The sequence below is a fragment of the Hordeum vulgare genome, chromosome 7H, assembly GCF_904849725.1.
Source record: "Hordeum vulgare subsp. vulgare chromosome 7H, MorexV3_pseudomolecules_assembly, whole genome shotgun sequence".
In the NCBI taxonomy this organism is placed as follows: domain Eukaryota; kingdom Viridiplantae; phylum Streptophyta; class Magnoliopsida; order Poales; family Poaceae; genus Hordeum; species Hordeum vulgare.
In genome coordinates this window covers 22,006,505-22,019,416 of record NC_058524.1, presented here as the reverse complement: position 1 = coordinate 22,019,416, position 12,912 = coordinate 22,006,505, and the positions used below count along the sequence as shown (strand labels likewise).

The following is a 12,912-nucleotide window of genomic DNA, read 5'->3' as shown; positions in this document are numbered from 1 at the left end:
GATCTGAACTAATGCATTTAATTGTTTGTTAAACAGCAAAACAAATAGGTTCACGTGATTCTACGTGTCAAGGAAAACAATCTACACATAAAGAGCATCTCCAACGGAGCTACGGATCAAAAGTTACAAGCACCGCAAGATATGATGGCATGACTGCAATATGTCTGCAACGACGGCTACGAGCACTTCAAAACAAACAACCAGCAAGAGAAAATGAAGCTACACAAGATTCTAAGCAAGTTCCATGTAGAACACGATCAAATTGGAGCTACGGTTCAAAAACTACGAGCAATACAAGAAATGACTATAATCTGCCAAAATCAGCCACATAGCATTTTCTACGCCCCACAACTTCGACTACACAACTCCGATGAACTCAAGCAAGGAATGGCATGAAAGAGGGCTAGACGCACTACTACAAACAACTAACAACAACTAGCATGGCAGCAAGGATCACTAGAGATAGAAGTCACAAAATGGCATCTCACACACAATTTCAGACTTAGTGAAAATAACACCTCCTGAAAGTGCAGTTTCAGCCTGAAGCTATATTGACAGCAGCAAAATCTATAGCCACAGGTCTCCAAATGGCATGAAAATTCACAGCATGCTAGAGAAACACAAGGGGTACAACCAACTCCATTGGACCAACCTCAAAAGAGCTACAGATCACAAGATGCAAGCAAGACAAGACAGAAACAAAATAAAACAGATTCCAGACTTAGAAATATTTCAGCTCCTCTAAAACAGCACTATTTCTAGCAACTTGCGAGCAAGCAAAACACACCTAAACAAGCATTTCTATTGCACCTAAAAATACCAGAGGCTATACAAAACATCCAAGATCAAATCACTAGTTGACAACTACTTCAAACGAGGCACGGAATAAATCCTACGAATTAAACAAAAGGGCATCACGGCAAAATATCTCGCGAACTAACTTTCTCAAAAGCTAAAACTAATTGCACAAAAAAATCCATGGGATTTTTCTACCCCGGAAACATATAAAATATGTGGGGTTTGCAATACAAAATAATGCCACACATTAATGCGAGATAAACACCTAGATACGGGAAAATAAACTACCGGCAATCCCTACACGTAAAAATACAATTGACCGCTCTAAAATACATGCAAAAATGATTCCTAAAACATGGGCATTTCTATCATGGCATTCGAGCAATTCGTTCACGCGCGGAAAATAAATGCGGGCACTTTCCTATCGAGACAGCACGTAAATCCATGCATACGATGCGTCAAACAACGTTAAATAAATATGCAAGTTGCTAAATCGTATTCTACACGAAATTCTACACCAAAACGATATAAAGATCACCTCAATCCGACTAACGGAATAAAAGATACGGCATTTTTAATATTCGACTATTTTTCTGGGATTTAATTAATTCCTAAAAATCCCTAAACGAAAATAACTATCGGGCCGAAACTATTCCTAATGGGCTACACCACAGCGAGCATCACATCTATCAGGCGCCACGGGCGCTGGTTAGGGAGGCAGGCTCACCTGGGGCCGAAAGGAGCTGGAGGCCGAGGGGCGGCGCTACTGGGCCGGGGCGATCGCCGCCTGGGCCGTCGGCGCGCTGGAGAGGGCCCAGGAGCGGGAGGGGCGACGCGCCAGGGCGGTTCGTCCTCCTCTGTCCCGAGCAGAGGGAGGCGGCGGCTGCGCCATGGCAGCGGCACGGAGGCCGAGCTCCGGCATGTCACGGGAGACGGGGACGGTCGGGACGGGGCCGGGGTCGGCTGGATCTGGCCGGCCTTCGCCGGATCTGACCGCCGGCGGGGGCGAGGCGCAAGGGCGGCGGTGCTGGCGGGCAAGGCGGCAAGGGCTTCGTGCGGGGCGGCGCTGCAGCGCGCGGCGATGCGTTCCCCGGTGGCGGCCGGTGGCGGGGTACCTCCGGCGAGGAGCTGCGGGTCGGGGTCGAGGTGGCGCACTCCGGCAGCGGCGGCTGCGGCCGGCGACTGCGGCGCTGCGAGGAGTCGGCGGCGGCGGCTCGGGGACAGATCGGGGCGGCGGCGGCCGGGCCTGGGCGGGCCAGCCGTGGGCCTGGCGGGCCCAGTCGGTGGGAGGAGACTGGTGGGAGGAGAGAGGCTAGGGTTTGGTGGGGTTGCACGGAAAACGAGGAGGAGAGAGTGGGCTGTCTAAAAAATAAGATGGAGGGGGGGTATTTATAGAGAAAAAGGGGGCTCGGTTAACCGGAATCGCGCTCCGGATCCAACCGCGGGGTCGGATTCGGACGATTCCGAACGCGGGTATGGGTACGCGGCCGTTTAGAGGGAATATCCGGAGTCGAGAGGGGAGAACGGGTGGCGCGGCATGAATTTTTAAAACACCGACAAACGTCCGACGGTAGCCCGAATACGGTGCCGCTACGGTCGACCGTTCGGGTATCAGACGGTCTCCGATCGCGACGAAATTCGACAGGCGGCCTAGCGATAACTAATTACGACCGCACGTCAAATCTCAACCCGATTAGAGAAAGTTTTACGCACGCTTTACAAACAGGGTTTGACGGTGCCGCGGGCGCGTGCGTGTGCGGTCGGACTCAGAACGGACAACGACGAGGACCGGCAACTACTAGCGGATGCAAGTTTGAAAACTGGCGGCAACGGAGATGCCGATGCAATGCAGATGATGCGAATGATGCGATGATGATGCGACAAAATAAAACAGACACACGACAAAAACGGAAAGAGAGGGGAATCTTCTGGAACGCCGGCATCGGGCTGTCACAACTCTCCTACACTACAAGTGGATCTCGCCCCGAGATCCAAGAATGAAAGGGGGAGAGGATGAGAAAGAACAAGAGGTAAAAACTTAGTCGCTTCTTTGACAAACGAGTGAAACCAACAATCCTTGAAGGTTGCAAAGAGATGAGGAATGATATGAGAAAGAAGCAAGAATTCACGGAAAATTTCGGCAGCACTTCGGTAGGAAAATGGGACAAAAAATTCGAAAAGGTGGAAGAAATAGACAATATTCATAACAAACAACTAAATAGAGCAAGGGAACACCATGATCTTGATAGAACAACAAGATTGACCCAAATGAGCATCATCATAATGCCTCCGGAACAATAAATAGGAACTAGCTCAAGCGGAAGAAGAGATTGAAGAAAAGAATGACAACTACCATTACCATAGAATAGAAGAGCCTCCGGTCATAGAATTGACGTAGTGGTTAGAAAACCAACAACGAAAAGAACAAGATAGTAGTGGGCTTACGAAAATCATCTCAAGAAGTATGAGGTGACAACCAACCACTAAAAGAAACAAGGATAGATTGGGACAAACAAAATATGAACAATCTCTTACACCAAGAGGATACATTGAAAACTTGGATTAATGACAAGCACCATAAAGCAACAATCCATAAGAAAGCTTTAGGTGAAATCCAACCAAGATAGCTCAATGAACAAGTCATGGGTTGAAAATATCTCAATGAACAAGTCATGGGTTTAATTATCTCATTCTTGAAAGGAAAACTCTTCGAGGCTCCTATACTAACAAGAATGCTATAATACCACCTCAAAGATAAAGGAAGAACAATGCACTGAAATGCAAGGGAAAGAATGCTTGAGGTTCTCCAACAAGAATCTTGAAGAACACATGAGAAAAGAATTGAAACCATGAGCCACTCCGGAAGAAAGATTGAAATCACTTGATGAAGTAAGAATAAGAATTATGTTATGCTCATCCTTCATCAAGTTTGATTGATGACAAGCAACGGATTTAGCATACCACTTATTCTTCTTGAAAAGATCTTGAAGAGACAGAGAGATAAGCACCACTTGAAGCATAATCGAAGGAAGCACCGGTAAGAATTCACACCTGAATGGGAATTCCAAGAATGCATGGAAACACGTGAGAATGAAGAGATCATGAGCCACCTGAGAGAAAACTTGAACAAGGCACCGGATAATCGAGAGACGAACGAAGAGGCAACAATTGAGAAGAATTGAGGATGAAAGCTGAAAGCTGAGAACGAAGAATCTTCTAAAATGATGGCCTTCGGAGGAACGAGAAATAAAAACAACTCAGAAATGCATCGGATAGCAAGAAACAAATTCCCATGATTGGAAACAAATAAGATGACGACAACAAGCTGACATGCTGAATCTCCAAGGGAATGGGTCAAGATTTGAGAGAAACACCCTTCGAATTTGCAAGCTGAGAATGATGACGAGAAACAACACCCAGGATAATGAGATACTTCGGAATAATGAAGAATGCAGGGTTGAACTAATATAAGAATTAATTCAAATTGATCTTGAAGAAGGGGTATGACTGATGAAATTCATACTTATGTCATAGTTGAAAAGATTTAGAGATCTCCGGAAAAAAAATTAAAAGCCTCAGGAAAGATCCTGGGAAAGAACCTGTGGGTTATGGGCCCACTCAAAGAAACCACCGTTAGAAAAGATTGCTTAGAAGAGAGATAATGCACCGGTATGAAGAGAACTAGATGAGGTTGAGCACCTCAAAATAATTAAAAGAATTGAAAACACAAAACTCAGAGATATCTTCAACACTCCGGATAGGAAAAAGAGGAATGAATAGCAAGATAGACTCATAACAATTTCCAACATAGGAAAGAATTACAAGGATAAAAAGGATATGATGAACACGGATATCTGAATTAAATTCACCGGTAAGGAAGACAAGAAAGAACAAAGATGAACACGAAGCTCCTGAGAATCTTCACGATGAATCACCGGTTACGAAAGAAAGAAGAGATAGCAGAAGCATCACTGAAATGAAATGCAGATGGATGAAATCCAATCACTGAAGAAAAAGGGCGGGAGGGTGGGGAAAAACAAAGACAACTTGGGCTAGATGAGATGAACTCCGGAATAAAATGAGAGAATGATCTTGCGAAAATTGGAGAGAATTGAATCCACTTGGAGAGAAACACGCCAGTTGAATGGAATTGACATAACAACTCCGGTTGAAAGGAATTGATAAGACAATTGATAGAGCAAAAGGATTAGCACTCTCATATGAATATGAGATCACTACTTAGAAAGATCTGAAATCACCACTTGACATCGAAGCAACTGAATTACCATATTCAACAAACAAAGGGTGCGGCTTATGAAGCAAGCCAGAACAAACTCATGAGAAAGATTTCCGTTCGATATTTTCGTGGACAGGATCGCACAGGCACGATTTACAGTAGCCATCAAGTGCAAGGCAGTGCACCTGACATACGAAGCGTCCCCGAGTTGTAGCAAGCTACAAGGACTCTTTAAGACACAACGTGTACCGCTGTAAGTCGACCGTGAACAAACGAATCCACTAGATGTCGAACCCCAACCTAACATCGAGAATTTGTTGGAAGAATGTCCTATAAGCAACTACTTGAATTCCCACCTATGAATTCCCGAAATATCTGGTCATGCAATCTGGTACACGGATACAAGGAGTAATATCACACAACTCCAATACTAACCCGTCACCTGTATCACATCCATCAACACACAACCAGAATCTCGGACCTTCATCTACTACAGACCCTCGTGATCACAACGATACAAAGTATGGCAGTACTCCCGAACAATCTGCACCAGTACTGGGGACATCGGGGTTATCTTGCCACTACTAGTATTGAAGCAATTACGAACATCCTTCGTTCTGAGATACTAAGAAATCTGAATGATAACGATGTGCTCAAGAATCCCCTGGAGCTCAACTCCCCGGAAGAAGATCAAGTCAGACAGGAGGCACCAAGATAGAACTCCGTCACATCGGCATCATATAGATTCCAAGAATATCCGCGTGATCCTAAAAAAAATTTGAGTGAGAAGAGGAGTAGAGTAAATTATTACGTCAAGATTCCTCACCAGAGCATAGAAGAGGAGAAAAAAAGAATCCTACTCTCCGATATATAACTAGACTCAAATAGTTTTTCACTAGACTCGACTCGGCCAAGTTCGATCAATCAAGGAGGCTCCTAGGTCGGTACAGGCTCTGATACCAACTTGTCACGCCCAAGATGCGACCCTATCCTCAATTTGGCACGAGGGCCTCGTCAGGGATAGAAGCGCATCTCGTCGTGTCGCAAGAATGGATATCGTTACAAGTACATGTACGGAAAAGAAGAGATATATAAAGAGTTGGCTTACACTCGCCACAAGCTACATCAGAGTCACATCAGTACATTACATAAACATCAAGAGTAAGAGCAAGGTCCGACTACGGACGAAAACAAACGACAAAAGAAGAACGACGTCCATCCTTGCTATCCCAGGCTGCCGGCCTGGAACCCATCCTAGATCGATGAAGAAGAAGAAGAAGAAGAAGAAGCAACTCCAAATGTACAATCAACGCGCTAGCGTCAAGTAACCTTTACCTGTACCTGCAACTGGTGTTGTAGTAATCTGTGAGCCACAGGGGACTCAGCAATCTCATTTCCAAAGGTATCAAGACTAGCAAAGCTTAATGGGTGAGGTATGGTTAAGTGGTGAGGTTGCAGCAGCGGCTAAGCATATGTTTGGTGGCTAAACTTACGAGTACAAGAAATAAGAGGGGGAAATCTACGCATAACGGACGTGAACTACTGATGATCAAATGAATGATCCTGAATACCTACCTACGTCAGACATAACCCCACCGTGTCCTCGATCGGAGAAGGAACTCACGAAAGAGACAGTCACGGTTACGCACACAGTTGGCATGTTTTAATTAAGTTAACTTCAAGTTATCTAGAACCAGTGTTAAACAAAGTTTCCATGTTGCCACATAACCGCGGGCACGGCTTTCCGAAAAGATTTAACCCTGCAGGGGTGCTCCAACTAGTCCATCACAAATTACCACAAGCCGCATAGAAATCCTCAATCACGAAGCTCGCGATCTCGTCGGATTCCCTAGTGGAAAACCTCAACTCTGAGATTACCCAAAGCATCACTGGAATCCCGATGCACAAGATATTTCGTCAAAGGTAAAACTAATCCAGCAAGGCCACCCGACGTGTCGACGATCCCGATAAGAGTCGCGTACCTCGTTCTCAGGACACAGCGGATGAGCTAGACGTCGGAATCGCTAAACCTCCGGGTGACCAGAGGGGCGCCGGACATCGCTCAGGTGGGACCAACACTCATGAGGAGCACTGGCCCGGGGGTTGATTAAATTATCCTCGGGGTCCGGAAAGTCCCTATGCAATTTTATTAGGTGTTTAGGCAAATGTAGTACCAAAGTTGGGCCTTGCTAGACCAGCTTTAATCTAAAACGAATTATCAAGGGGGTCCCCATAACAACCCCGATCGTGTTAGGAGCGCTCATTTATGGAACATAACACCGGTAGTCGGAAACTATGGGGGCAAAGGTGGAACAAAACACCAGGCTAGAAAGGCCGAGCCTTCCACCTTTTACCAAGTATATAGGTGCATTAAATTAAATAGCAGTTAAATATGGTGATATAACAAGGAACCCATGTTATCACATGGAAGCATCTGCACCTGCAACTAGCAACACTAACAACAAGGTTAAGCCAGCAGTAACATAGCCAGACAGTGGTTTGCTAGGTCGAACAGGTTGAAGGTTAACATGGCATCCTTGAGAGCAGTGGCGGAGCGAGCGCCCAGCGACCCTGGGCAATTGCCCAGGCTCGCTGCCACTCGTACGTTGTACACAACCCCACCACAACAGGTAAAGCTGCTCTCTACCGAGTGTATTTACCCGGGCAAAACTTGTTTAGGCCTCCTTCACAGCCCAGCCCATTTATTTAATCCCGATTACTCTAGCCCACAATAATAAAAAAGAATAGCATCAATCGCTCCATTCCAGCCCACGAGGCGACAGGGAATACCATCGATCGCTCTAGAGTCCGGAGTAGTTATCTGCGTCTCCTTGTTTTCTCCAAGTACGCGTACAGGCGACAGGGACTTGAAGGCGCCGGGTCTTGAAGGCGAGGCGGCGAGGGCATTATATGCGGCTGTCGGCTGGGTGAGCTGAGGGCCTGAGGCTAGCGGCAGCCGGCAGGCCGACGGGCGACGGCCGGAAGATGCGTGGGCAGTCAGTCATCTACTCCTCTCCCCAGTTCCTTCCTTCCCTGACTGCTTGTCTGCTTCCTTCCCTGCAGTTCCTTTCCTTCTTCTTTCAGTAAGATTCCGTGTTAAATTTTTTTGTTAGCTGTTGCAACTTGCAAACTACAGAAACTATCAAACTAATATGCAGGAAGAATATACTTTTTTGTTAGCTTCAGATTTCAAACTGGTTGCAAACTACAGAAACTAACTTCAGATTTTTGTTACTCACTAAATTTCAGAGATGAGGAGGTTTTTGGTTAAGAGAGCAAGGACTGAAAATATGAACGATGTGCAACCTGAAGTAGAACTGGAGCAAAGGACTGAAAATGTGAATGATGCGCAGCCTGAAATAGGAGTAGAGCAACCAGCGCGTAGCGTTGCCAATGAATTCAATCCAAATGCGATTGAGCGCGATCCGGGAAAGAGGAAACAAATTTGTGAGTATCCTCCTAATATTCAAGACCAAGTGAGGAGAGCATATATATTGAAGGGTCCAATGCAACCAGATGTGCAAAAGTACCATCGTACTAAATTTGGAAGTTCGCGTTCCTCAAGAGCATTTTCTAAATCTTGGTATAAAAGTTACGAATGGATAGAATACAGTGAGTGGAAGAATGCAGCTTATTGTTTTTATTGTTTTCTCTTTAAGCAACCTGGAAGGGCCGAGCACTTCGGTTATGAAGTCTTCACCAAAGAGGGATTTACAGATTGGAAGCATGCGTCTAAAGGCTTCAAAGATCACATTGGTGGACATGGTAGTAAGCACAACTCTTGTGTCAAGCATTATGATGATTATAATAATCAAAGACAAAGTGTGGCAAGCACTCTTGCTAGAGCAAGCAAGGAATCAGAAGAAATGTATAAGATTCGCTTAACTTGTTCTGTAAGTTGTTCAAGGTATGTCATGGCACAAGGCTTGGCATTCCGTGGACATGATGAATCAGCTACTTCTCTAAACAAGGGAAACTTTAGAGAGATGATAGATTTGGAAAAAACTAAGAATGAGCAAGTCAGAGATGCTTTTGACCGTGGTGGAAGAAATTGCACAATGACATCTGGCGACATTCAAAAGGAGCTTGCAATGTGTTGTGCACATGAAGTTAGCAAGAAGATCATGGCAGAGCTTGGTGATAAACAATTCTCGGTGCTTATTGATGAATCACGTGATATATCTGTGAAAGAGCAAATGGCTGTGATGTTGAGGTTAGTAGTTTCACTTTTATTTTGTTATTTGTTTGTCATTTATTCTCTATGCAACCAAATGACGTTGTTGCGTTTTTCTATAGGTTTTTGAATGACGAAGGGAAGGTTGTGGAAAGATTTCTTGCTCTGCATCATGTCAAAGATACTACGTCCAACTCACTAAAGGATGCACTTTATGGTATTCTTGATCATTATAAGTTATCAATTTCAAGGATACGGGGTCAAGGATATGATGGGGCTTCAAATATGAGAGGTGAATTTAACGGTTTGAAGAAAAAGATCATAGATGAAAACCCTTATGCTTTCTACGTTCATTGTTATGCTCACCGCCTGCAGTTGGTGGTTGTGTCTGTTGCTAGTAGTTGCTCATCTATTCATGATTTTTTTGAGTACATCTCCTTGATTGTGACCACAACAACAACATCTTGCAAGAGAAGGGATGCATTGATCGAGGCACAACACCAAGATATTCTGGATAGACTTGAGAGTGGTGAGATATCTACTGGAAGGGGCTTGCACCAATCATCTACTCTTCCTAGACCGAGAGATACTAGATGGGGTTCACATCATACTACCTTACTTCGTTTGGATCAAATGTGGTCCTCTGTGTTAAAGGTGCTTAGTACCGTTGATGAATATGGACGTGGACCATCTCAAGCAGCGGGTTTGATAGAAAAAATGGAGAGCTTTAAATTTGCTTTCATTCTAAATCTTATGTTGAAGTTATTTGGCATCACAAATGAGCTTTCAAAAGTATTACAAAGAAAAGATCTTAATATTGTTCTTGCCATGGAATTAGTTAATGATGTTAAGGCTCGGTTGGAAACGTTCAGAGAGAGTGGTTGGGACAATTTATTTGGTGATGTCCAAGAATTTTGTGGTGCTAATAGTATTCTAGTACCAAATATGGACGAAGTAATACCAGTTCGTGGTCGTTCAAGGAGAGAAGGGAGGACAATCACTAATCTTCACCATTACCGTGCAGAGATTTTTTATGTTGCCATTGACAAAATATGTGTGGAGATGGATCACCGCTTTAGTGAAGGAGCAAATTGTGTGCTTGATTGCTTCTCATGTCTTGATCCCAAGGACTCTTTCTCCAAGTTCAATGTTGATAAACTTGCTCGTCTTGCTGAAATTTATCATGAAGACTTCTCTAATGATGATCGTGGAACAATAAGAGAGCAGCTCCTCACTTACATAAGCCAAGTGAAAAGGCATGTTTCTTTTTCTACTTGTGATGATGTTCAAAGTTTGGCTATGAAGATGGTTGAAACTAAGAAAAAATTGGTATTTCCATTGGTATACAAACTTATTGAGTTGGCATTGATATTGCCGGTGTCAACCGCATCTGTTGAGAGAGCATTTTCAGCAATGAAAATCATCAAGAATAAATTGCGTAGCAAGATCAACAACGAATGGTTCAATGACTTGATGATATGTTACACCGAGCGGGCATTATTCAAGTTAGTTGATGATAAGGATATTATTCGAACATTTACAGCAGTGAAGTCTCGGAGAGGACATTTGCCTCGTGATTTTCTTTAGCGCACTATTGGTATGTTCCATCTCACTTTTTCTATTGCTACAAGCTCTCTATTTTGAATAACAAATCCATTTTCTTATCCTGTAGTGTCTTCCAGGATGTATTGATGGTGTCTCATGGTGGTTTAGACGGCTACACTTTTGGTGGCAAGATAGATAGTTTGGCTGAGCGGCTCTATGCTTCGCCCTATTCTGTGACTTTTTTTGTCAAGTCACAACTTCATTTGCTCTCTGAAATGAAATTTTAATATATTAGTTCACTTTAAAAATTACATTTATGTGACTGTTATGTTTGTATTTTTACTTAAATATCAATGTGGATTTGTGCTTTGCAAGATTGGTGCATATTATATATTATCTATCCGAATACCGATTTTTTTATTTGCATGCTAGACATTCAGTCTTAAGTTGCCCAGGCTTCAAAAAAGTTCTAGCTCCGCCACTGGTTGAGAGGCTGGTATCTAACATGTGGTAGGCAACGAGACATAATCGATAGAAGCGATAAAACTAGCATGGCAATGATAGTAATGGTATCTGGGGAAATGATCATCTTGCCTGAGATCCCGCTTGGAAGAAGAACGACTCCGTGAAGCAGACGAACCGACGTAGTCGAACGGGTCCTCACCTCCGACACGCTTGCGGAACTCTATCGAGACGGGGAAACCGGAAACAAGCATCAACACACGAAATTCACTACATGATGCACAACACATATGATGCATGAGCCACTGAATACATGCAAGTCACGGCATGGCAAATCACACAATCAAAAACTACACATTAAGTGAAGTTCAATATGCACGAGTTGCATATTGACGAAACTCCACGTTAATTATTTAGTTCACTCCCGGTTATCTACACAGCAATATTAATGTTGTCAAACATGCAAGAGATGGAGCGGAAATTAAACTACCTATCTAGGCATTTTAAATGAGGTCGGAAATGACATATAGCATCTCCGAGACGACCTCACACGTTAATTTACAATTCTGTCCAGATCTGAACTAATGCATTTAATTGTTTGTTAAACAGCAAAACAAATAGGTTCACGTGATTCTACCTGTCAAGGCAAGCAATCTACACATAAAGAGCATCTCCAACGGAGCTACGGATCAAAAGTTACAAGCACCGCAAGATATGATGGCATGACTGCAATATGTGTGCAACGACGGCTACGAGCACTTCAAAACAAACAACCAGCAAGAGAAAATGAAACTACACAAGATTCTAAGCAAGTTCCATGTAGAACACGATCAAATCGGAGCTACGGTTCAAAAACTACGAGCAATACAAGAAATGACTATAATCTGCCAAAATCAGCCACATAGCATTTTCTACGCCCCACAACTTCGACTACACAACTCCGATAAACTCAAGCAAGGCATGGCATGAAAGAGGGCCAGACGCACTACTACAAACAACTAACAACAACTAGCATGGCAGCAAGGATCACTAGAGATAGAAGTCACAAAATGGCATCTCACACACAATTTCAGACTTAGTGAAAATAACACCTCCTGAAAGTGCAGTTTTCAGCCTGAGGCTATATTGAGAGCTGCAAAATCTATAGCTACAGGTCTCCAAATGGCATAAAAATTCTCAGCATGCTAGAGAAACACAAGGGGTACAACTAACTCCATTGGACCAACCTCAAAAAAGCTACAGATCACAAGATGCAAGCAAGACAAGACAGCAACAAAATAAAACAGATTCCAGACTTAGAAATATTTCAGCTCCTCTAAAACAGCACTATTTCTAGCAACTTGCGAGCAAGCAAAACACACCTAAACATGCATTTCTATTGCAACTAAAAATACCAGAGGCTATACAAAACATCCAAGATCAAATCACTAGTTGACAACTACTTCAAACGAGGCACGGAATAAATCCTACGAATTAAACAAAAGGGCATCACGGCAAAATATCTCACGAACTAACTTCCTCAAAAGCTAAAACTAATTACACAGAAAAATCCATGAGATTTTTCTACCCCGGAAACATATAAAATATGTGGGGTTTGCAATACAAAATAATGCCACACATTAATGCGAGATAAACACCTAGATACGGGAAAATAAACTACCGGCAATCCCTACACGTAAATATACAATTGATCACT

The 12,912-nt window shown here is 43.6% G+C and overlaps 1 protein-coding gene across 1 annotated transcript; it reads left to right on the top strand.

Annotated features, from left to right (window-relative positions):
• The first annotated feature begins 8,216 nt into the window (after positions 1 to 8,216).
• Positions 8,217 to 10,796, top strand: LOC123412967 (zinc finger MYM-type protein 1-like). Its single transcript, XM_045105918.1, has 2 exons — positions 8,217 to 9,248; positions 9,332 to 10,796. Exons 1-2 carry the CDS (start codon positions 8,287 to 8,289, stop codon positions 10,794 to 10,796), a joined length of 2,427 nt encoding a protein of 808 aa, XP_044961853.1. The 5' UTR covers positions 8,217 to 8,286.
• The last annotated feature ends 2,116 nt before the right edge of the window (positions 10,797 to 12,912 follow it).

Excerpts from the sequence above, each read along its gene's own strand:
- LOC123412967 (XM_045105918.1), top strand. The coding sequence starts at position 8,287 with ATGAGGAGGTTTTTGGTTAAGAGAGCAAGGACTGAAAATATGAACGAT. Across the intron at positions 9,249-9,331 it reads CAAATGGCTGTGATGTTGAG|GTTTTTGAATGACGAAGGGA; the intron begins GTTAGTAGTTTC and ends GTTTTTCTATAG.